General features: G+C 36.4%; 1 protein-coding gene across 1 annotated transcript in view; it reads right to left on the reverse strand.

Moving 5' to 3' along the window:
• Positions 1-27,476, reverse strand: part of fntb (farnesyltransferase, CAAX box, beta) — a 47,988-nt gene that overhangs the window by 18,935 nt on the left and 1,577 nt on the right. Inside the window, exons 2-7 of the mRNA XM_020924265.2 lie at positions 27,113-27,177; positions 20,830-20,902; positions 14,002-14,093; positions 8,391-8,537; positions 3,697-3,780; positions 1,998-2,084 (exon numbers count right to left, since the gene is read on the reverse strand). Of these exons, the coding sequence (XP_020779924.2) occupies positions 1,998-2,084; positions 3,697-3,780; positions 8,391-8,537; positions 14,002-14,093; positions 20,830-20,902; positions 27,113-27,177 (548 nt within the window). The remainder of the gene's footprint in view (positions 1-1,997; positions 2,085-3,696; positions 3,781-8,390; positions 8,538-14,001; positions 14,094-20,829; positions 20,903-27,112; positions 27,178-27,476) is intronic.

The raw sequence follows: 27,476 nt of genomic DNA on the forward strand, positions 1-27,476 counted from the left end.
GTTACCTCCTAAAAACATACCTGGAGTTGTGTTTTTTTTCATTCATATGTTTGAGTGAACCTGCGTTATTAGTCTGTCTTCATCTCCAACACTCAAAATGCTCTGTTCCACCTTGTGATGTCATGTTAAGGCTGTGCAATTAATTGAATTTTGATCGCGATTTCGATTTGTGTGTCAAACAATCTCCAAAATCATATAATCGAGCTGAAATGATGCTTAGCAAAGTTTATTTGGGGATATTTTTATATAAATAAGTATATTTATTTTATTTTTTATTGTACAACAGCTGGATATACAGTTTATTTTATTAATTTTTTTATTTACTGTTTTTCTTATTTCATGTTCAATATTATACATCGCAAAACTGCTCTAAAGGGTCATACTTGTAATCTGTATTTATTTTCAATTTGAAAGGTTTGCGTAAATTAACAATAACAAAGTGTTGGTTTTTTTGAGAGAGAAATGCTGGATAAATGCATCGTGTAACTAAAAAATAATCGTTTGAATCATCAATATTGATCAAAATAATTATGATTTTTTTCTGTAATTAAGCAGCCTTATGTCTTGTAGTGGTAATTTTCAAGAGATTGGCAGTTCCAGGGCTGAAATTATCCAAATGATTCTAGCGAAGGTTTATGGAGTTTAAAAACACAGTATAAATATGTGAGTAAAGTGAATATGACTACTTATTTCAGTAAAACATAGATAGCATCATTATATTTAAGATTTTACTAAAAACCTTGAAGTGAATAATAACTTGTACCTGTTTGGACACTGGCAGCAAATAAGACATACATAGTAGAAATGGTACAAGATCTCGTGAGACAAAAGTGCCACAAGATCGTGCACACATAAGAAAAATTATCTCATGAGCAGGGCTAGGTATCATTCAGTTGCCAATACGATACCTCGACACAATGCACTTTCGATTCAATATGATATATTTCAAATCGATTTGATACGGTTCAATAAAAAATAATGGTTAACTCATGGTTGTAATACTAAAAGTCTTTGTTAAACCACTTTTTTTTGAAAGTTAATATGAAAAACACAAACATTTTAATCATCAAAACGGTGAAAATATCAAATAAATTAGTTTCCTTTGTCTAAACAAGCAATAAAACTGTAGCACTGTAACAAAATAGTTTAAGAAAATATACCAAAAAATACTCTTGGTGATATATCGATACAGCAGCCCACGATATCAAAACTGCATCATCACATTAAATGATACGATATATCGATATTTCGATATTTATGCACGCCCCTAGTTGTGAGAGTGTTTGTGAGTTACATCTATTACTTTTCCAAAAAGCAGTACAAGAATGGAAAGAAACTTGAAATAAAATTTATAAAAAATTGTGAGGTCAAAATTGGAAACTGAACAATTAAATTTATATATTAGAAATTATGTAAAAATCTTGTCTTGAATCATTCTTGTGGACCCAATCTTATATCTCATCTTGTGGAAATTTTGCCTGGTCCCATCCTTAATATGCAGTAATTCCAAGAAACCAAAAAGTTAACAAGGTTCACATCTGCCATCTACTGGTAACAATAAACAAATAAACTTACAGACGGTATCTTTAAAGTGTCAGAAAAATATGCTCCTTGCATCGTAAATTGTCCCCGCATTTTGGAATGGAATTTTTTTGATGACATAAGTACAGGTATTGTGTTTTAGAACTCACTGCCACTTCCTGCATTTTTGTACTTTTGTTCTCAACTTTTTTTTCCCCACAAACTGCCACTTAACTGGAGTAAAACTATGATAAATATTTACGTTTGGTACTATCCAACAAAACCATGTAATCATTCATAAAGCGAATTAAGCCTAAATATGCAGGATTTGTGCGTTAAACATGTAAGAATGAAAGAAAGCACAATTCCAGGTACGTTTTTGACGAGGAAACAACATTAGAACCAATTTGGATCACTGTATTCTGTAGTATTTTGTAGTATTAATGTATATATATTTATTTAAAATGAGTGTGTACCTGAGTATCCAGTTGGGCGTGTTCTCGAACAGCTTTGGCGTGATGATGTTTGTGAGCGACGCTACAGCTGCCGCACAGTAAGCACTCCTAAAAAAAAAAAAAAAGCATAAAAATGATTCAGAATTCACATTTCAAATCCAGTCTATGTTCATTTTTATTTAATCATTTATTTTTACTCCCTTTGAAGCCCTCTTCTTTATATCTGTTATGCTTTTTGCCCCAGCCAGTACCTCTTTATGCAACGTGCACTCAAATTATTTTCATTATAAACTAGGCTGAAAACAAGCACAAGGACTCAAGCTACAGAATACAGATTAATTAGTCTGTGCGCTAATTACAGTATACCCTCAATTTGTTTAGTTTTTTTCTCTTCTCTGGGATTTTTTTTGAAGAGATAAAAAATAAAACTTTGCTTTTACTAATATTTGATGCCAGTGTTTCAGAAGTTTCTCTGTTCTTTGTTGAAACCGAAAAAGAGAGCTCAAGGTCTTGTTTTAAATGAAATATTCAAAGAGAGGAAACCCACAGGGGAGCAGTGCATATGATCTCAAGTGAAGCAGTAAAACGTGTGGAGTGAGCTAGTTAGAAATTCGCTCAAACTTCCCTTCTTGATGTAAACAGAATTTGGATGCTGTGAACAATAATCTCATCGTAATCATTTCATACTAAATGTTTAATACAGTTAAAGAGCAAAATGTTCAGTTCAGTGGCCTTGAATGATACAAACTGCAGGTGCGCCGTGATTTTTTATGTTTTTTATTATGTATCAGCTAAAAAAAAAAATCTAGACTTATGCGTCAGCTAAAAAGATTTATAATTGGCCTATATACAAAGCTGGTGTAGACTCAGACTTCTCTGTTACCTCGGCTCTGTTGTAGACTCGCTGACTGTTTGTCTAGGCTGATTCATCAGACGGTTTCACTTCATACAAACCGTCTGACCTCGCAGCATTAGAATCCGCTCGCTTAATGGTAGCTAGGTACTTTTTTTCATTTAACCAATCGCTGCTATTTGGTCGTGACATACGTAATGGTAACTGGTATATTAAATTTTTCCCAAATCCCGTAGGAAGAAGGACAATAACGTCTTTCCCCTTGATAAAATTCACCAAACATTCTCTTTGTTCCGGCTTTAAATCCTCGATCTCGGGAATCGTTGCCAACACAGAATGTATGGCTCTTCGCTGATTGGCTGGTGCCTGAACTCGCACTTCCGGCGTTTTTGCAAACCGTCTAGTGTATTCCGATTCCAGACCTAGTCACTGGAGAGAAATGCCACTAGGTGGCTCCAGCCTGGCTACTGTTTGTCACCCCGATGCTGTGAATTCTGCTCTAACACCACTAAAGGTGCTGTGAGAATGATTTCAGTGTCTGCGCTTGTTTTTCATTTTCGCAAGATACAACAGATATCAACAAAGCCAACACCAGACTGAAAATGTGTAGCTCTGAAAAAGAGTTCTACACATTTGCAGTATTTGTTTTGGTTCATTTGGCTGCCTAAACCACAACGCTGCCCTGTGATTGGTCCATCTACAGTGGTGCAGGATCTATCACAAGCAAATGATAACAATTATTTAAAAATACATAATATAAAACTCACCATTACCACCCCCAATTCCTTAGTATGTTGTGTACACACTGAAATAAACTTTGGACACATTTGTAGACTTGTATATAGCGTACGTGTTGTGTCTTCTTACCTGACATCCACCTCTCCTCCGATATGCATCACAAATGAGCCATCTGGCTGCTTCACTGACCATAGGAAATCTAAGAGCTTTTCCCTGGACACACAGAGACAGCGAAGAGGTGAGGAGAGACACAAGCACAGCATTAAGGACTTTACATTCAGTAATATACAGCGGTGCATTCAACATGTTCACACAGACACCTGAGCCTCGTGTACTTAAACTGTGAGAGAACAGAGCGCCTTTTCTCTTTATACAATATATGAACATTTTGTAACATTTTCTTATTTATTATTTATTTATTTGTAAAGGGACAGCACATATTAATGAATATTTAAGATGTAATTATGTAAAGATTATAGCAGAGTGGCTCATTTCCATCTTCAGTCCATCGGCAGGTTGATGTAAAATCATCTACAGGACAAGGAAAAGTACAACAACAATCACACAAAAAAATGACATAACACCAGCACACTAACTCACTATACACACAATTCATTTCAGACTGTTGATTTCAAGTTCAAAGTCAAGAGTTAAACCAACACACCCTCAGTTGTTAAACATGTTGACATATTTGACCATTGAACAACCCCTATTTTAAAGCTTTAGAAAATGCTGTAGTGTTGAAAGTTCTCGTACATGAGCTGCACTGTATTTCATGTTTGATCTGCTTTTGTTTTTATGATTTATGTGTTACATAAATCATAAAAACAAAAGCAGCATGTAAAAAATCCTTTATACTTAATATAAAGGATCCTTAATACTATTGCTTGTATATATATTTTGAGTAAATTATGATTAAGATAATTAGAGAGAAAACAATTAAGTTAAGTATTGATGGTGCTGATAGCAGGGGCTGATATAGATCAATATTGTACAGACCATAAAATAACAGTAAGAATTCTGTAGACTTTTTCAAGTGTGGGATTCTCCAGTGAGATCTAAAGAGGTTATTTGGATAATCAGTAATTGTGATGATTTAGGTTTTAATATAATGGGAAAAAATGATATAATCAGTTTTAGAAGCAAAATGGAGTCACTTCAGAGCAGTTCAGTTGGTCTTCTAAGATCATTATCAAAAATGTTCTTTCAAAAAAGTTTGGGCTATTCTCCCACCTGCATTGGTAAGGGAACAGCGCCATCTGTGTAACTCAGCTGGCAAGACATGTAAATGTATGAGAAAACAAAGCACTCACTGGTATTGATATGAAAGTAGCGTAAATTTAGGTTTTCACTGTTGTTCAGTCCTGTAGTCAATAATCATAAAATCAATGTAAAAATGCAAGGTTTCATCTCACAGTTTTAATGCACGACACTAAAATTTTGCAGCAAAACATGCTTGGGGCATTCTACATCTATTTCTGTGTTGGAATGTTCGGCAGTTCCCATGGAGATATTAGCAAACACTGCCAAAAAGGTTTTAAGATAGCCTGAAAACTCAAGAAAAAAAAAAAAATTGACTTGAACAGCACATTTTTAGGAGTCTGATCAATACGAGTGTTCACGGTCCTGTTTCGATGAATTGAATTTTCAACAAAAAGGTGAGAGTGACTGACTAAAAAATTGTTGGCTGTAATTTTATGTAAGCCCAAACTAAAATTTAATAGAGCTTCAGACAGAGTAGTGCCTTTAGTTAGCCTCACATCCTCAGGGAATGTTGACATCAGCTCCAAAGTATCAATAGACTTCTCGTTCAATACATGATAGATGGAACAATTTTCTCTTTTATTTTTTGATACTAGAAAGGAATTTTTCGTACTTCTCCTTAACTACAATAAGATTAGAACTGTAGAGGGTGAAGTAGAAAGATGAAGGGGGTCTTGGGCTTGTTTCTGTTTTCGAATCTACCATGAGACGAGCCCTTTAAGAAAAAATATATCTCGAGGAATTCCCATTTTACAACAGATTAAAACAGGGAATCAGTTACCTAATGATTCTGTGTGTGACATGAATGAGAAAGCGTATTGTAGAGCTGACCGATTTGTATATTAGTGGTCAGTTTGCCTCTTTTGTCCGTGATAAATTCCAAATTCGACACTATATGAAACAGACATACAAGCATTATGAACCTATTCCACCCTCTCCCAAATTTTATGACAAGCTGCAGCTCTCACCTGATCCTAAACATCTCATCTCGCAATTTGTGGACTGTTTCTCTACTTCTGTCTCCATAGAACATTTGTAGGAAGCATGGGGTTTAAAGATCTAAATTCGGGGAAAAAGCCTTGGTGCAAATTCATTCTTGTTCCATTGACAGTCGATACTGATTTATTCAGTTCAAGGTGGTACACAGATTGCACTGTTTTAAAACAAAATTGAACAGAATTTTCCCAACTGTGTCTTCCCAGTGTGATAGATGTTCCTGTGCCAAAGGAACACACGCTCATCTGTTTTGGTTTTGCTTTTTTGGTCTACAATTTACTACATTTGGATCAAGATATAATCCGAGGTAGCTGCTGTATTCTTACAATGTTGGTTAGTGCATATGCAGGATCTTACTAAGAACATTTGGAAGCACTTGTTTCTAGTTGTCGCAAATTTGCAACATACCCAAATTCCTTATATATATATATTTTTACTATAGTCAAAGTAATAATCTCAACTTAATTTACCATCTACTTGAAGGCAAAAACACACACAAAACATTTCTTTATATACATCTACACTACTGTTCAAAAGTTTAGGGTCACTTAGAAATGTCCTTATTTTTGAAAGAAAAGCACTGTTTTTTTTCAATGAAGATAACTTTAAACTAATCAGAAATAAACTCTATACATTGCTAATGTGATAAATGACTATTCTAGCTGCAATGTCTGGTTTTTGTTGCAATATCTCCATAGGTGTATAGAAGCCCATTTCAAGCAACTGTCACTCCAGTGTTCTAATGGTACAATGTGTTTGATCATTGCATCAGAAGACTAAAGGATGATTAGAAAACATTTGTGCATCACGTTAGAACAGGTGAAAACAGTTTAGCTGGTTAGAGAAGCTATAAAACTGACCTTCCTTTGAGCAGGTTGAGTATCTGGAGCATCACATTTGTGGGGTCAATTAAACGCTCAAAATGGCCAGAAAAAGAGAACTTTCATGTGAAACTCGACAGTCTATTCTTGGTCTTAGAAGTAAAGGCTATTCCATGCGGGAAATTGCCAAGAAACTGAAGATTTCCTACAACGGTGTGAACTACTCCCTTCAGAGAACAGCACAAAAGGCTCTAAGCAGAGTAGAAAGAGAAGTGGGCAGCTTGACCATATGGTACGCAAGAAGTGCCCATCCAGCCAATCCAAATTGTGGCAGGGGATTCTTGAAGCGTGGGGTGAAATTTCTCCAGATTACCTCAACAAATTAACAGTTAGAATACCAAAGGTCTGCAATGCTGTAATTGCTGCAAATTGAGGATTCTTTGACGAAAGCAAAGTTGGAAGGAAAAAAAATATTATTTCAAATATAAATCATTATTTCTAACCTTGTCAATGTCTTGATTATATTTTCTATTCATTTTACAACTCATGGTGGTAAATAAAAGTGTGACTTTTCATGGAAAACACAAAATTGTCTGGGTGACCCTAAACTTTTGAACAGTAGTGTATAAAAAAAATCAGCCTTTAAGGGGTTAAACCTGATTATAGTTTAGCCATATTTGGACAGACAATTTGGGACTCGTCTGGCGGTCGCTGCAGCTTGGGACGGTGGTGGCTAAAAAACTTATTTTGTTAACATGGAAGTCCACCACACCCCCAAAGTTTGAACAGTGGCTTTGTGAAATGGTTTCTGTTATTCAAATGAACAAAAAGCAGAGACATGAAGGAATTTGGAGAAAATTCCTGACTCAATGCCAGATCACCACAAATTGATTAACAGGACATACATATTTATTCTTTCTGTTGATTATTATACTTTGGATTATTGTCAGTTGCTTGCTTGTTCTTTTATTTTATTTTGTCTGGCCGTCTGTCTGTGTTCTGTCATTCTTGTGTGCTCTTTTAAAAGGAAGATGGGTAGAGGGTAGAATAAATAACTTCTATGACTCATTAAGTGTTTCATTTATTTTACTGAGGCTCACATTCTTTAATATTGTACAAACAGAAGATATTTTGGGGGGCAAATCCTGCATTAGGGTGATTGCGTCAAGGGTATAATGACATTTAGTATTATCGTTTATCGTCTATATTTTCTTTAGCAATATATCAAACTTCAAAATTTGTTATCGTGAGAGTTATTCTATTAATCTGAGGATATTTATACTAAGGAAAGTGTTTCATGTTGTATTTAAAGTATTATACAGGCTAGACAAAGGATTTTCACTGCAAATAGTGTTCAAGTTTTATCCATCTAATCTATCTTGTCGATCCAATCAAAAGGTATTTATCCGTATCAAATCCAAAATTTTAAACGTGCCTGTAAATCATTAATACAATATTCAGAATTATACTTTTTTTAGACAGAAAAAACATTTGTAAAGCCTGAATACTGTTATTGCCAAAACATGAAGGCGAGGTTGAAGTGTAGTGATACGTGTCTGTTTTTTCTCCTCGTGATAACATCTTCAATATCAGAAGGTGAGGGGGTTTATGAAAAGCAATATGGCTGCCTCACCGATAAGCCGCACGTCTTAAAGCAGCGGCGGAGCGCTCGCGAACACACACAAAAGGACAGTCTGACATGACATTACATAACCCCAGTGTTTGATTTGAGTGTGCTGGTACCTGTCTATGATGTTGTAGGCCTCGTCTGTCCCGATGATGCACAGGGCGTTGACAGCAGCGTAGGTGGGTGCCAGGTGAGCGTGTTGACCCGGACCTCCAGAGAAACCGCCGCTCGGACACTGACAGCGGGACAGGAAGTGACATACACTAAGGACAGAGCAGAGAAGTGCCACCTGTGAGCTTTCAGAGTCCTGTGAAGCATTATTATTACACAAAATTGACACTTGTGAGCTTTAAACCATGTTATTATTGGGGTGTGCTGATATCGATATCATGGGCTGCTGTATCGATATATCACTATGAGTAATTTTTGGTATATTTTACTCAGTTATTTTGTTACAGAGCTACAGTTTTGTTGCTTTTTTCAGCGGAAGGAAACTCGTTTATGCAACACATTTGACATTTTCACCGTTTTGATGATTTAAGTGGGTGTGTTTCATTTTCACTGCACAAGACTTTTGGTACACAGCCATGATTTAGCCTTTATTTTTTATTGAACTGTATCAAATGGATTTGAAATATATACCAGAATGAAAGTGCACTGTCACTGGTCCATAAGTCCAAGTCAAGTCCAAGTCGTCTGCTTTGAGCTTCAAGTCATTTCAAGTCTTGTAACAAAAGTACCAAATATAGCTTAGATTTTTGCAATTTATATGATAAATTGTACTTCATCATTGTATATGTATATATGAGTATTTATAGTGTATATAAAAGAGCAGTAGAAATGTAAATACTTCCTTTTTAAATGTCTTGACAAGATCTTAGTGTGAGTCATTACGGTCAGAACAGAAAGAATTCAGATTTAAAAGTGATTCTCAAGTCTTCTCAAGTCACGGGCCTCAAGTCCAAGTCAATGACCTTAAAGTTCAAGTCAAATCCCAAGTCTTACTCCATTTTATAAAGTCTCATGTCCTAAAAATAGTGACTCAAGTCTGACTTGAGTCCAAGTCACGACGTATCGTATCGTGGCCTATGTATTGAAGCATGTATCATATCGGTAACTTTACTGATACCCAGCCCTAGTTATAATGTTGTTACCTCATCAAAAACAGACCTGGAGTTGTGTTTGTTTCATTCACACATGTTTGAGTAATACTTCATTGTTAGTCTGTCTACACCTCCAAAGTTCAAAATGCTCTGCTCCACCTTGTGATGTCATGAAGAGGTAGTTTTCAAGTTTAACAGCTCCTTTTAACTTTAGTTCAGTAGAGATTGGCAATTCCAGAGATGAAATTAAACAAATGATTCTAGTGAAGGTGTGTGGAGTTTAAAAACATAGCGAAGTGCTTCCTGTATTACCACATGACATCACAAGTTGGAACAGAATGTTTTCAGTTTGAGAGAAAAACTCAGACTAAATATGCAGGGTTTGTGTTTTAAACGTGTGAATGAAATAAAACACAACTCCAGGTCTGTTTTCTGATGAGAAAACATTATCAAATAGATCAGAAAATGGCGTAATATGCCCCCTAAATATAACAGACATATCAGCTACTGGGATCTCTAGCCCCCTTTACATCAAAACTCAAATGTTCATATTGATAGGGTCTCACTGGGTTGTCAAAATGACCGAAAATCAGATACTTCATGAATAATAAAACTAGCATTGAAACAAGATATTTATTTGAGCAAGTATCGATACTAAAAGTCCCATTCAAAGGACAAAAATGAACCTTTTCTGAATTCGCTTTAAAATGATCTGGAGTACACAGACTAGTATACGCCCACTAAGGGATTACACAGACATAAAAAAGTGCTATTATTTAATGTGGAAAATCATATTCTACTGTCTAAATAAAGTGTTTTTGTCATCATTGTGGAGTGGAAATGGTATTGAGTATCCAGTCTATTCCTAAAAATCAAAATACAGTAAGAAATGTTTAAATTGTGCCAACTCTAAACAGGTTTGTACCAAAGGTGTTGCTCTGTTCTCAACCTTGACTTCTCCTTATCTAAACCAGGCAGAGTCACATAGTTCCACACAGATTTGAAGAGCCAGGCCCTGTTTGTTGGCCGGTGCCGAGGGGCAGTGCCAGCCGGTGAGTTGGCACGGCTGGCGCTCACAATGGGAGCGTGGGCACACAGTCTGTCAGGGCTGCTCTGCTTCACAGATATGAGTCTACTGTTGGTTTGGAAAGGTGAGAATGTAATCAAGTGAAGAACGAAACGCCACCTGGTCCACAGAGCCGGAGATTCACTCAAAATGTGACAGGCTCTGGCGACGCTGTGTTCAGGCTAATGATGCTTTTTAGATTTGAGGGATTTTGGGAGGACAGTGACATCATATACTGGAGGTGTTCTGCATGCCAGAAAAGTTACACAGTGCACCTTTCAAGGGGCTATGCCTGATTTTTTAAAACATATGGATATTTCGATATTTTTCACACCCCTAGCAGTTACCATGGTGACATTATGCACAGATTACCAAACAAATCATCAAAGTCAACAAATGTCAAATCAGTTTTAAGATGGTGAAAAGTCAAGAAAATACAAAATGGATTTAAACTACACATTTTCAGGAGCTGTGATCAGTACAAGCGTTCATGGTCTTGCTTAGGTGTTTGATTTTCAATAAAAAAGGTGAGAATTGAAAAACTGTTGGCTAGAGCAATGTTTATATGATGACGGTCTGAACAGATGACGCAAAAGTGGCGCCGTGTCTTCACTTTTTTTCTGCGTTTAGACGAGCGTTTTCGAGAGGAAATCTGCGTGCATACGGTGACGCAAAAGTGTGTGGAATTCGATTGTGTGTGCATGCCAGGCGGCTCGGTGGTGACAACAGGTGGTGATGAATGTGACGTAAATGCGTATGCGACGTGAGCAGATCTGACCAGAGTTCTGAGTCTTGGGCAGTGTGGACAGAAACGCTACGGCAGAGCGTATTCAACTTTTCCACTCTGGACAGTAGGGGTGTGCAAAAATATCGGAATATCGATATATTGTATTGTTTAATGTGATGATACAGTATCGATATCGTGGGCTACTGTATCGATATGTCACCAAGAGTATTTTTACATCTGTTTTACTAAATTATTTTGTTACAGTGCTACAGTTTTGTTGCTTGTGGAGTGAAAGGAAACTCATTTATGAAACACATTTTGACATTTTGACACTGTTTTGAGGATTAAAATGTTTGTGTTTCATATGAACTTTGCACAAGACATGGTTTAACGAAGATTTTTAGTATCACAGCCACGATTTAGCCTTTATTTTTTATTGAACTGTATCGAATTGATTTGAAATATATCATATAGAATCGAAAGTGCACTGTATCGCGATATGTATCGTATCGTGGCCTGTGTATCGAGGTGGTAGGTTTAAGCCCTAAAAACGCTGTCACCGTTTAAACAAAAGGCAATTCTGATAAAATATTTTGCAATTTTTACCCGCAAGTATTTCCTTTTAAATGTTGTTGTTGTTTTAAAGCCATATTCTGCAACATTCCAGGTAAATTTAGACTGGCCGACCTGTCCCTGTTGTATTCTCACATATCACCACTAGATGCTGTCTATGTTACTGCTGTCTTATAGTGTTTAGACAGGTTTCACATCTGACATCTACTGGTTAAAACAATAAAATAGACTTACAGATAGCAGCTCTAATATAGTTTCATTAATATTTAACTAGGAAAGTCACATTATTAAAAATCACAGATATGATTTCAAGCAAAACCTAACCTAGAATCAATAAGCAACACGCTGTAAAGTACACACAAAAAGACTTTTTACTGCAATGCTAGTCATATAGTTATTTTAAAAGGACCTTCTTAGTACCTTTGTCTTCCCTGCTCTCCTCTGTGGGCAGTACTCTCTTGTATTGTACTGCCTGTGCATGATAAATACAGCAGCTGGCCTCACACTATTCCCTCTGGAGCAGCTTCAGATCCAGCCCGAGCAAGTCATCATCTATTATCATTTAGCACAACTGTGAACCCTCTGCACTAGTCACTATCTGTATCTTTTATTTATAGAGCACCGCACCCACATCACAAAGAGCTCTGAATGGGAAAAACATGAGGAGAGCTAATACAGTTAAAAAATACTCAAATCTGGGGCACTTACATATCGCTCTCATTGTGGAAGTCTCGTTTTGTACGTTTAGCTTGGAAGTATGAACAATGCTGCTTTCTGAGTTATGCCAGATCAATCTGTGTATTATTCTTTCATTTGTTTTTCAATATAAAACCAAAAATGAGAAAACGAAAAAACAACTATTTTCTTCATTATTTGTCTCTAAAAACAAAAATGAAAAAAATGGATATTGATTCGTTTTTTTTCAGTTTCAGATTTTGGGTTTAAATAAATAATGGAAAAAACAGATAATGGCCGTTTCTCGTTTCTGTGATTAAAACTGTGATGTCGGAGTGAACCAGGACTGAACCAGGACTGAACCAAGACTAAACCAGGACTAAACTGTTTTCAGTTCTGGTCTGGTCCCGGTCTCAGCTCAGGTCTCAGTCCTAGTCTGGTCCTGGTCTCAGTCTAAGTCTCAGTCTAAGTCTCAGTCTAAGTCTCAGTCTCAGTCCCCATCTCAATCCCGGTCTCAATCCCCATCTCAATCTCGGTCTCAATCCCGGTCTCAGTCCTGGTCTCAGTCCCGGTCTGATCCCGGTCTCAGTTCTGGTCTCAGTCCTGGTCTCAATCCTGGTCTCAATCCTGGTCTCAGTCCTGGTCTCAGTCCTGGTCTGGTTCCGGTCTCAGTCCCGGTTTCAGTCCTGGTTTCGGTCCCGGTCTCAGTCATGGTCTCAATCATGGTCTGGTCCTGGTCTGGTCCCGGTCTGAGTCCCAGTCTCGGTCCCTGTTTGGTTCCGGTCTCAGTTCTGGTCTAGTTCAGGTCTCAGTTCTGGTCCCAGTCTGGTCCTGGACTCAGTCCTGGTCTGGTTTCAGACCTGGTTCTGTTTTATTCCTGGTTCAGTCCATATGCGGCGCTAAAGTTCGGCATCGCAGTTTAAGTCACGGAAACTGGAAACAGCCTTTATCTCTTTTTTCCATTATTCATTTAAACACAAAATCGAAAACTGAAAAAACCAAATCGTTATCTGTTTTTTCATTTTGGTTTTCGAGCCAAATAATGAAGAAAATAGTTGTTTTGTCATTTTCTTATTTTAGTTTTATATTGAAAAACGAATTAACGATACACAAATTCAGATCCAGCCTGTTTGTAGTGTACAGTTTTTCACAGGTTCATATTACGCAAAGCTAATTTAATACTTTATTTATATACCTTACATTATCATTTATATACATTATTACATTACTTACCTCTACTAATAAAAAACAAATTAAAGATGAATTCAAGATACGCTACTGATAATAATGATGATGATCAATACAAGCACAAAAGGTATCGCTCAGTTTGTTTTGTTATGGGGCAAAAATCTGACTACGGGGGGTCACCAGTCTCCTCTATTACTGAGAAAACCTGTTGTATTTTCTCTGCTTATCTGTGGGCTCCATACTGTCTGTTCTACCACACCCTGCTCCCCTTCTTACCTCCTCCTGCTTTTTCTATATACTTTGTGATGCTCTCAACAACAACTTGTATCCAAAGTGCACCTTTGTTTGTGTCATTAGGTCCTGGATGTGGTGCATGAGAATGAAGAGTGACTCACTCAGAGGCCACAGTGGAGGGGATGGGCTCCTCCAGCAGCTCCAGACTGTGGAGGATCCAGAAGCACAGCCAAGGCCGGCTCGCGTCCAGGCACTGCACACACACAGAAATACACACACATGAATATACACACACAAATACACACATATAAATACACACACATGAACATACACACATGAATATATACACACACAAATACACACACATAAATACACACACGAAGATACACACATGAAGATACACACACAAATACACACACATAAATACACACACATGAATACACACACACACACAAATACACACACATGAAGATATACACATGAATATACACACACAAATACACACATAAATACACACACATGAATATATACACATATAAATACACACACGAAGATATACACATATAAATACACACACAAGAAGATACACACACAAATACACACACGAAGATACACATGAAGATATACACACAAATACACACACAAATACACACACATGAAGATATACACACAAATATACACACGAATACACACATAAATACACACACATGAAGATACACACATGAATATACACACAAATATACACACACACAAATACACACACATGAAGATACACACATGAAAATACACATACAAATACACACATAAATACACACACAAATACACACACATGAATACACACACATGAAGATACACACAAATATACACGCAAATACACACACATGAAATACACACATGAATATACACACATGAATACACACACAAATATATACACACATGAATACACACACAAATATATACACACATAATACACACACAAATACATACACACATAAATACACACACATGAAGATACACACATGAATACACACACATGAATACACACACACAAAATATATACACACATAAATACACACAAATACACACACAAATACACACACATGAATACACACACATGAATACACACGCATGAAGATACACACACAAATATACACGCAAATACACACACATAAATACACACACAAGAAGATACACACATGAATACACACACAAATATACACACATAAATACACACACAAATATATACACACATGAATACACACACAAATATACACACACATAAATACACACACATAAATACACACACATGAAGATATAGACACATAAATACACAAACAAATACACACACAAATACACACACAAATATACACACGAATACACACACAAATATAAACACATAAATACACACACAAATACACACACAAATGCACATACATAAATACACACACATGAAGATACACACATAAATACACACACAAATATACACACACATAAATACACACACATGAAGATACACACAAATATACACACAAATTCACACACGCATGAAGATACACACACAAATATACACACGAATACACACACAAATACACACACAAATACACACACAAATTCACACACGCACAACTTTGGGTTAAAACAATAAAAATGTTATAATAAGGATGAATCACACTTGTAAAGCTCAGTCCTGTTGCACTACACTGTGTCATTGTTCATTCTCTCCACACTCCGCGCTGGTGGTGAGCTACTTATGCAGCCACATCTGTCTGTGGCAGGCTGACGGAGGCGAGGCTGCCAATCAATCAGCCCCTCCAACCACCACCATCACTCAAGCACAAACCACAGGCAAGGTGAACTGAGGACATGACTGAACAGCCCTTCAGGTGAGTGGGCAGCTTAATGACGTGTAAGAACTGGTGGTAGTCAGGGGGAGTTTTGAAACATGAACCATTACTATTCTGCTCTGCAAAGGCACAACACTGTAACATCGTGTTTGGTCAAAAATGAGTTAATGTCATTTTGGGGGGTATTTGAGACCTCCTTTGACATGTGAATAAATATTGCGAGAAAATTTTATTGTTTCAGTGAGAAAGTATGACGACCGTAACATCTGAAACCACACAAGAAACCACAGCTTGGAAACTCTGAACTCATTTTTCTCAGTTTCACGCTCTGGCGAGTCAAGATCTTTTACCTTTGTAGGGCAGTATTTACTATTAATATTAACACACAGGTCTAAACCCGTCTCATAAATTATAGCAGGGGTCTCCAACCTTTTTTCTCCAGTGAGCTACCTTTACAAAAACAAAAATGCAAGAGAGCTACCAAAGCAAAGAAACAGGAAATATAAGAGCCACGGCGAGCCTTAGATAAGGAACAGTTAGATGCTTATTAAACATAAACCATTCATCGATGCACCAAGATAGGCCTCAAAATAATACATTTACAATGGTAATTAATCAAATTTTACTTATTATCCGCAATACATAGAATTCAGAAATCCCTTGGCGAGCTACTTGGAAGGGGGTAAAGAGCTACTGGAACCTCCCAAGCTACAGGATGGAGACCCCTGCATTATAAAGTTTTGTTGTAATTTTGAGATTTCTTGAGTTGTGTCAATCTTGCTCTGGTCCCCATCTGAGAGTATGACATCTAAATCTGAAAACCACTGGTACTGGTATTTTAGACATGGTTCTGTCACAGGTCAGTTCATTTTAGTTTAGGATCACAGCCAGTGTATTACAAATGTTTTTGTTAGGACCCAGGTTTGCAAACTTACTATTAACTAGACAACCAGTACGAATGGAATAATGATGCAACATTGCTTCTTGTTCTCTCTTCTGTGTATATTTATGAATACATACCATATTTTCCGCACTATAGGGCATGCTTAAAAGCCTTTAATTTAATCAAAAAACGACTGAAACGCCTTATAATCCAGAGTGCATTATATATGAATTTATTGGGGTGTCTTAGTACGACTTTAGTAAACTACAAAGCCGCACCACTTGCAGCATTAAGGCTGCTGTATTCAGGAGCATCGCGGAGTAATACATACTGTGATTCCTTTTAATATCAAAATGCACCCATCAAGAGACACACTTACAACGCCGACTTTAAACTCAAGGCGGTTACAAAGTTAAAGTGTGAGCTGCGTGGGAGCAGTGGATGAAAGAAGGTGAGCACACATTCACCAAGACAGGGAGACGGCGCCGAGCGACTTACGCCACGATCTGCCAATGGATCATGGACGCCTGGGCTAAGGATCAGTATCAACCGTGGTCTGAGCTTTCACCAAAATCGGAATCATCACTGAACTGCCAGGGAACAGTAACCACACTGACTCGGATAATGACGAGAGGGATGCGGGCGTGCTGGACGCTGTAATCGCCCAACTGTTTGACCAATTATGAGTTATTGTGAATACACGAACAATTTAGCGTCTCAGACAGTATTTTTTTACATGTTACAATTGAACAAAGTTTGTGAACGCATTAAATAAAGTTTGACTGACTTATCTAACTGCTGTGTTTCGTTTATATAGTCCAGTGCGGTTTATATGTGAAAAAAGACCAAGACTAGAAAATAGACCATTCAATGACAGTGCGCCTTATAATCCCGAGCGCCTCATAGTGCAGAAAATACAGTAAATGATATTCATAACACCGTAGTTTAGACTTCCATTTTGGCGGATAATAATTACCCGCCCGATGGTCCTGAACACTTGTATTTGACAGAGCGGTCTAATGGAGATTTAGCTGCACTTGCTGATCTAATTAAATGTATTCCCTGGTGAGCGTGTTTTGGAGCTCCAGTGAAATCTCCACAGCCAAGAACACGGAGCATCTGAGAGACACTTAGTCACTTTGTCCTGCTGCCATTTTGGAAGCACATTCCTCATAAACGGCTCTATGAGTATTGTGAGCATCAAGTTTGTCTGCGAGCTGTGTCCACTCAATTATTCATTAATGAGGGAAGAGGTTTGCAAACTGTGGACTTTGGGCTGCTCTGGGGCTCATCAGCAGTTTCGGTCTAAGAGTTGATAACAGTTTGCAGTGGTCCAAAGTTATTCTTCACTTACCTTATGCATTCTGAGCATCCAAATTATTCACCGTGATGAGTTTATAAGTACTTTTCACAAATCTCAGACACCAAAGCGGAGTTTTGCCGTGACAGAAAGCGTGTGACGAGACATAAGTTTCACGAGTAGACGAGATTAGGTCCAGAAGAACGAGACAAGGCAAGCTTTCGACATAATTTGTAATATATATTTAGTGCTATCCATTTCACAGTTTTGGCTTCACTTTTTTTTTTTATTTTATATAATACTTTAACGGTCATTGCACTACTGCTTTTTGGAACTACAGCTTCTCAAATTGTACAACTCACCAGCTTTTAACTCTTTTTTTCAAAACCAAAGGTATATTCAGAAGAAAAAATCTCAGGGTATCCCCAGGTTTGACTACCTCTAATTTAAGACTTTTTAAAAAGCTTTTTAAGACCCCTTAAATGAAAATTAAGACCAACATCGCACCCATTATGCAGGAGAAAAACACCAGATCCAAGTCTAATATTGACCAACCAACTACTAAATCTAGAATTTAAGAGCCACTGTGGATTAAACGGACACTTCCCCATGATCCATCCAAAGTCTTCCTCCACTTTACTGATGGTTTAGTCATTGCCGTCGGCGCCAGAAACCAAAGTATTGTGTGCACATACTCCAAATTAGATGTTCATTCACATTACATGATTTCACGTTGATGTTTTTTTTTTTTTTTCCTCCGTTTAACATTGCACTGCAGCCTGGTTGAGTTTACATTAAAAAAAAAAAATAGGCTAATGAAATTTAAGACCTTTGTGAAAAAAATAAGACTTGGACAACAAAATTTAAGACTTTTTAAGACCTTAATTTAGGAACATGAAATTTAAGACCTTTTTAAAGCTTTTAAGACCCCGCGGCTACTCTGAATCTGTTGTGGAAAAAATTATGTAGCTCTTGAAGAAAAACTGATTCCATTTGCAAAGCCCAGTGAGTTTTTGGAATACAGACCAAGGTTTATTCTTGTTACAGCAGATATGGACAAGACCTAGGCCTGATCTGGCCACAGACCAAGAGCCTCTCCCCCCAGAGCATCTGACCTCTGACTCTCCTGCCCCCAGAGCATCTCACTTCCTGAGTTTCTGCCCCAGAGCATTTGAGTTCTGAGTATTTATACATAAATACAAGTCACATACATATCAAAGTAGAGTGACTTTTGTTTTACAGGCCGGTGTTAATCAACTCAACTTACATTTGAGGACAGTTGAGTCTGCTGAGCTTTTACACATGTTAATGACTGATCTGTGCTCAGGTAGAAATCACATTCATTCACACAAAAACAGATTGAGAGAAATCTTTCCACAAATAAATTTCCATCACAAATCTCACAAGATATTTTTTGTGATCTTGTGCGCACAATCTTGTAGCAATTTTGTCTCGCAAGATCTTGTGGCACGAGATCTTGTCCCATCCCTACATGACAGCAGAACTAGCGACTAGCAAGCTAATGTGCAATTCCTGCTTTCTAATTAGATAAGGACAGCAGCCAGCAGACGTGTTCTGAGCTCAAGAGCAGCTTATAAAATATATCTGAACTGGGGCAAGACACATTTTTGCTCAAGTATATGACAAAAAAAAATCTTGGCAGACCCCTTAATACGGATGGGAGCGATTAATTTCAAGTTCACAGGAAAGTATGATGTAATGAACAGGAAAAACTGGCTCTTGCCCCCATCTGGGAGTACAACATAATTACATTCTGAATCCTGAAGCGCTTCAATATTCTACTTCTGTTCTCCTACTGGTATTTAGACATGGGTTTATCCTAGTACAGTTCAGACAGTTTTTATGTCTTTTTTAAGCTTAGGATCAGGATCAGTGTATTCAAAATGGTAATACTTTATTGTAGGGACCACATATTAATCACTAACTAAGTGGCAATTTGTACGCTAATTAGTGCTTATACATCTATTAGGTAGCATTTAGAAAACACACATTAACGCTTATTAAGATTATAGTGTATTTACAAAGTGCTAGTAATGTTAATGAATTATTAATATAATGAATACTGGCTGAAAAAAGCAGTAATTATTTGAGAGTGATTGATATGGGTTTATTGTTTGTTTATATGAAAACAGAATACAAAGCAACCGTCGGCTGGTGTGGTCTGCTGATATTTTTAAGCCGATATTGCTTCTTTTCCCTAGGCTATGTAATTTAAATTTACTACAAATTTACCCACAGCTGTTTTTTTTACCATACAACTTTACAAGAGCTGCGTAGTCACATTTTCTGCAGCTGTCTCTTCATATTAAAGTGTTAATATAAAGCTTTGTGCGTATTTTTCGGCAGCAGATAGACTAATGTCAGACATACACTGTGCGATATTTTCGATCGTTTCACTGTACGACCAAATGGTTGGGTTTAAAAGTTCAGAGCTCGTGGAACTACTTCAGCAGCGCAAAATTTCAGACAGGTTTGACAGTCTTCCGACCTACGACTGCCGACCAGGAGATGGTTCTGTGACATTAATCGGCTCTCGTTACCCCGTGTACACTAGCACGAAGCACGACACATGATTAAGCCAAAACTCTGCACAATCCCAAAAACAGTCGCACGAGTGAAAAATCTGCTCAAAAAGGGCCAAAACTCGCATAGTGTACGCCCAGCTTGAAACAAAATATCGGCCTGTGCTGAAGATTTAAGACCAGTAGCTAATACAGTAAAAAGTCCAACTATCGGCCAGATGGTCTATTTCTATCAATTATGCCTTTTACTGTTAGTTAGTATTACTACGGTGTCCTTCAGCTAAAGTGTTCCTGGTTTATCTCAATGTATTCCTGTTTTGATCCTGATTTAGTCCTGGTTTTAGGTCAGTTTTAGACCTACTGTATGTAGTCTCGGTGTAGTCTGTGCAGATTTCTCCAGCAGGTCACAGATACATTACCTCATAAGCGTCCGATAGGTGCCGTAAGCCCTTCTTCAGATACTGGTAGTGCTGCTCTCGCAATAAGGTGGGCCTGGAGGAGAGACAGAACACACAGAAATACATTAGCAAAGCCAAGGCAATATTTCAATTTAAATGGCCCCATTTTATGCTTTTGCATAATTTCAACCTTGGAATTGCCAAACTCTACTGAACTAAAGATAAAAAAGCAAACAAAAACATGAAACAAAACAACTCTGCGTAAAATAGGACTTTAATACAGGACCACTTATGTTAAATATTTACATTTCATTGGAGTTTTTCATTATAATTAGCACAATTTGAGTAAAAAGGCTCAATCTGCCATGTATAGGATTCAGGTTTTAAATTAAACAGTTAAAATAAATTGCCTTTTCCACTTCACTTCAATTCCAATTTGTTGACTGAGCCTTTATTTTTATTATGTCATAAAATATTATTGCTCCCTATTACTCCCTGGATGAGTCATCATCCCAACGACATTTAAAATTAATTCATTTAAAACTACGTACAAATATAAGTTATGCTCACCATATAAACCTAAAGTGATAGAATTTGCTAAAAGTTCATGTAGGAGCAAATACGCTAAGGTTACATTATTTTCGCTGTTTCAAACATACGAGGTTGTCATTGTGTTTGTAATGTTGATATTTCCTCAAAAACTGTCCTGGAGTTGTGTTTTGTTTCATTCACACATGTTTTGAGTAATCCTAGAGACGAGAACTCGGCCTAAATACGCAATGTTTGTGTGTTAAACGTTTGTAAATGAAACAAAATGCAACTCCTGGTATGTTTTTCATGAGGAAACAACATTATAACACAGATCAGAACAAGGTGTAGTATGTAAGGGGTGAAACAATAACCAAAATATCGTGATATTGTATCGTCAAAAGTCTCAAAATAATATTGTGGGCTGTCACAATATATCGAATTACAAGTTCCTTTGCTTAAATGCATGGTTTTATAGCAGCAACAGCTTATAAACATCGGGAACTACATATCCCATGATTCATTTCAGTGCAGACAACATGAAGAAACATGTTTTTTACTTCAATTCTTGGGATTATGATGGAAATAATTCACACCAAAATCTTGTCAAGGTATTTTAAAAGTTAAAAAGTGTCCCATCTACATTTATATTAGCCTTTTCAAAATATCGCAATAAATATCGTACCGTGAGATTTGGATATACATCTCTAGTAGTATGAGCTTTAAAAAATTACCTCAAAAGGAAACAGATTCTTCTAGTGTAATTTCCCAAGATACAAAGTCATATTTCTGCCCTTTTGAGGTTAATTCTGTGGTCAGTTCATGTTTTCTGCAATACTTGAACCACATTTTCGCATATTCTTGTGAAAATATTTTCTGAATATCAAAAATATCTATATACATTTTTGTCAATATCGCTCACAGTATTAGAGAAATTATGTCTTTGTTTGTGGTAAATATCTTGGAATAGCTGGACCTATCAACAGTGTAACAGTGTGTAACGGCACCGCTTTTGTTATTTAGTTCAAACATTTATTTTTGAACATGTATAGAAATTATTTATTTACTATTTATTTTGACTTGTACATTTATATTTATATAATTATGTCTTATTTGACACCTATCTCTTGCTCTTTTTTGCTACTTATTTTGAATTTATTATTACCATTTATATTTCTGCTCTTTTTTATTATATTTACTGTGATGTGTGAGCTACTGTGTCCAAATAATTTCCCTTGTGGATCAATAAAATTTGTCTAAGTCAAAAAAATGTATCAACAGTATTAATACATAACAAAAAGTATAATAAACCAACCAATAATGAGGATTCATGACTCTTCAAGGAATTTATACATGTTCAAAAAGGAGTTGGTGGATGTATAAACTTACATTTTTGAAGGTAATGTGTTTTGTTTATTTAACAGAGAAGACACAAAATTCTGCCCTGTGCTCCAGCTCAGTTTTAAACTACAAGGAAGCTAGAATATCGTGACTTATTCTTTACAATCAAACAACAAAATACCACAACAGACTCTTAGCTCAACCAATGCGCTCTCTTGCACTCCTTGATCGTATTTTCTCAAAGCCTGCTGACCCCTCACCCCCTCCCATTCAGGGCTTGTCCTCCTCAGTCCTAGACCAGTAATTACACTTTACCAGCGCGGGTTAGTCACGGATCACTGCCCTGAGCCTCACAAAGACACGGAGAGGGAAGACCAGAGCATTACTCCACTGCGGCGCATCACACCTCCTCCACGGGCTGCGGTCTGTTTAACCATATGGAGGAGAGGAAACGCAAATATATGTAAATGTTTCCGAGATAACTCAATTTAAATATCATAATGGTGTGTGAGTGTGAGTTAGAAAGTGTTGGAGCATAACATTATTTTTACAGTACGTCTTTAATTTTATATATATATATATATATATATATATATATATATATATATATATATATATATATATATATATATATATATATATATATATTTTTTTTTTTTTTTTTTTTTACATGTATTTGAACTAAATGTGTCTTTATTATAAGCTGTCTAGGGCTGGGTATCATTAAGAAGTTGCCGATACGATACATACCTCGATACATAGGATATGATACGATACATATCTCGATACAGTGAGCTTTCGATTCGATATATTTCAAATCGATTCGATACGGTTCAATAAAAAAATAAAGGCTAAATCATGGCTGTGAAACTAAAAGTGTTTGTTAAACCACTTCTTGTGCAAAGTGAATATGAAACACAAACATTTTAATCATAAAAACAGTGAATATGTCAAATAAACGAGCCTCCTTTCTCTAAACAAGCAACAAAACTGTAGCAATGTAACAAAAAATTTAAGAAAATGTACCAAAAAAATACTCTTGGCGATATATCGATACAGTAGCCCACGATATCGATACTAAACAATAAGATATATAGATATTTCGATATTTTTGCACACCCCTAGTGTTGTCTGCAACTAATTGGAAAGAAATGTATTGTCAGATGATCAGGAAGTGCACATTAGCATGCCAAGTGTTGTTGCAAACCGTTTTAAAATTAAGTCATTCTGTTTGTCATGGTAAAAATCAGGTACAGCACGTTTATGTATCTGTTTGACTCCATGTACCACAGGTGATATTGTTTTTTTTTGTTTTTTTTACAATATAGCATTTACTTTAACTATCTCCATGGAGACAAGCAGGCCACATCACCAGGCAAAGTTACAGGTCAGGTCTGTAGGGAAGTGGGCCCGCTCATAGTAGTTTTGAGAAATAAAAATGCCTGTAATTGAGTAAATACTGCTCCTTTTCATTCATTTTTTGTATGTTTAATATTGTGACACTGTTAACATCTTTTTATACTTTATGAATGAAATAAATAAACAATAAACAATATCAATTAAAATATGTAATTAAGTAACATTTGTATGAATAAGCAGCTCTTGGAGTCAAAACGAGACCGCTGTGTGCTGTTAGCATCTAATAAATATTTTTATCATCCGCAAACCATTAAGTAGAGCAAGAGCGCTGTTAGCATGCTAGTCACTATATTATAATTTTAGGTCAGGTGATCATAGGGTTGGGGGGGAACAGGCAAACACAGAAAAACCCGAAGAGTTGAACCCAGGACATCACTAATCGCTTCGTGACCACAATTTTCAGGACATAATCATAACATAACAACAATTACATACAAACTTTCTATTTCATCCTATGTTTTTTCTTACTACTCAACCTAAAACTACCCAAACTTAATATGACCTGCATAAACTTTGGACCTTTATCCTCACTATTTTGTTCAATGCATACAAACAAAACCACCAGACTCATTGTATAACTTAATTGCTCTAACATTTTCCATTTTCACATCATTTCCATTTTGTGTTGCATGTTACGTAACCCCTGCGCTATGAAAAAGATATTTAATAACCGCGGTAAACAGCTCATAATGACCCCACGGAGAAGCATACTCAGAACCCGCAAAAGTACCACAATTTACCTTGAAACGCACAAAAGATGTATTCTCTGTAGAGCCGCGCTGATCTACTACTAAACACACGACGCGGCGCAATTATCACAGAGGAGGTGGTAAGCAAACATCCCCGCTGGCTCTGGTGACATTCAGGGCCTGACCGGTTGTCATAGAAATGGGATGAGTCAGACTATTAGTGGAGCAGTGGTGTTGACAGCTGATGGCGACGGCAGCAGCGGCGGCGTACGTGGGCCGATCGACGCGGAGTTTAGATAACAGGAGGGTAGAATAGTACACAGGCAAGACTGCAGGGGAAAAGTGAGGACTGGTGTACCGAGGCGTAATGGATAGACTCCGTAATTAAAGGTCACAACTGCGTGAATATATCTGACGTGTTATCAGGGGCTGTCAAAATTATCGGAAATCAGATACTAAAGTGAGTGTTGAAACTAGATATTCATTTGAGCAGGTATCGATACTTTTAAAAGTCACATTCACAAGGCAGAAATGAACCTTTCCTGAATATTTCTTTCCAACATGTGCACATTTTTTTTCATACAAACAGACTTTTTTTGACAAGACGCAGTACTATGGACTAGAGCTGGGTATCATTAAGAAGTTGTCGATACGATACATATCTCGATACAGTGAGCTTTTGATTCAATACGATATATTCCAAATCGATTCAATACTGTTCAGTAAAAATAAAGGCAAAATGGCGGCTGTGATACTAAAAGTCTTTGTTAAACCACTTCTTGTGCAAAGTTCATATGAAACACAAACATTTTAATCATCAAAACAGTAAAAATAGAGTTTCCTTCCTCTAAACAAGCAACAAAACTGTAGCACTGTAACAAAATAATTTAGTAAAATAACCTAAAAACTACTCTTGGTGATATATCGACACAGCAGCCCATGATATCGATACTGTACCATCACATTAAACGATACGATATATCGATATTTAAATATTTTTGCACGCCCCTACTATGGACTATGAATCAAATAAAAAAACAGTGAATGTAAAGTCTGAAAATCCTGTTTTGCAGAACAACTTTGACACAGTGTATTGGAATTTGCTTCACAATACTAAACTTTCAAACTTGATTATGATAAAAGGGAAAGAACTTGATATGCAGTATAAATTTCTATTCCACAATGAGATAAATGAGATAAATGTGAGACCTGCCTCTCAAATCTGCAAGACAAATTTACCTACGGGTACGAATAAAGCAACCTGACCTAATCAAACAAAAAAAATAATTGACTCAAAATTTCAACGCAAAATATACACTTTTTTTACTGCTATGTGGTTTTAGTATCTACTATTTATATTATTTATTATTCATTATTTGTTAGTATTTACTAGCAATAGGCCCAGATTCAAAATCAATACTTGTGCAAATGTTTATCTGGATTCAATTCTAGTTTTAGTATTGATTAGTTTGTTGATATTGATTTTTTTTTTTTTTTATAAATTCAGCTCTGGTAATGTAAGAGCACAATTTGAGGAACATAATTTGCGTCACCAGATTTAAATACATTTACATTTATGCGATATTAAAAAAGACAATTACCACCCACAAAGACTGATAAATAAATATGAATAATCTCGTCAAGTATTGGAAAAGGCAACAAAATCATAGGGCCTCTGATGAATTCCTTCTGAACTGTGATATTTAAAGTGTATCCTCAGCTTGTGTATTTAAGCAAAAGAGAGAGACGGGAAGGGCTGGTTTACATATCCAAAGTCTCATCCCCAGTTTTGTTTAGGAAAGCCGGAATCAAGTGAAGATGTTTCCTATTGGGTGAGATGCAACTCACCTTTGAATGTACAAATCCTGTGCATAATAATGATGTAAATGAAACTAGTTCTGTTTTGTTGTTCAAGATATCAATTTCCTTTTTTAATATAAATAAATAAACGTCTGGGGGAAAATGTGTGCTTGTTTCAACAATCAGTAGACATTGGGATGATGAATAATTTGATAATAACACTTCAACTGGAGCTAAAATGGGCTCAAAATGAACAAAAATCTGATACTAATTGAGATTAAAACTAATATCGAAACGAGATACAAGATCACATCGACTAGTAGACGACCTGAACGAGGGATTACACAAATATAAGGCCACGTGGTAATATAAAAGAAAGTACTATGATGTAATGTTGAGTGTTTTTTTATTATCAAGTCCATTCTTTTGTAATTATTGTAATATTATACTAACTAACAAACTAAAATTGCTTTTTATATTACCCACATTATGAAAATAATCATTAGAAATATTAAAACAGTACTTACTCGGGTAAATTGTGAATCTGTTTGTAAACATTGATGACTTCTTCGATGCTGCGTTCCACTTTTTTCTATAGACAAAAGAAAATTATGACAAAAAATGAATAAACTGGATTAAAAATACATAATTATTTGGTAATTGCTGGTATTCAAATCTGTATCAGACATTTTAAAAACTCATAATGTACTGTACAATCATAAAACTGACTCATACAACAAACTTGATTCATTATAATAAAATTGTCATCTTAAAAGCTAGAAACTGCGCAAAGTTGGCATGAATGACAAGCACCATGTTCAACTGGCTGCTATTCCGGTAGGCAGACAAAACTTGTATTGTCTCTTGAGCCAAAAAGCCACCGTACTGTTC

Source organism: Boleophthalmus pectinirostris, unplaced genomic scaffold (genome assembly GCF_026225935.1).
Source record: "Boleophthalmus pectinirostris isolate CB_2022bp ecotype Guang Dong unplaced genomic scaffold, ASM2622593v1 HiC_scaffold_13, whole genome shotgun sequence".
NCBI lineage: Eukaryota > Metazoa > Chordata > Actinopteri > Gobiiformes > Gobiidae > Boleophthalmus > Boleophthalmus pectinirostris.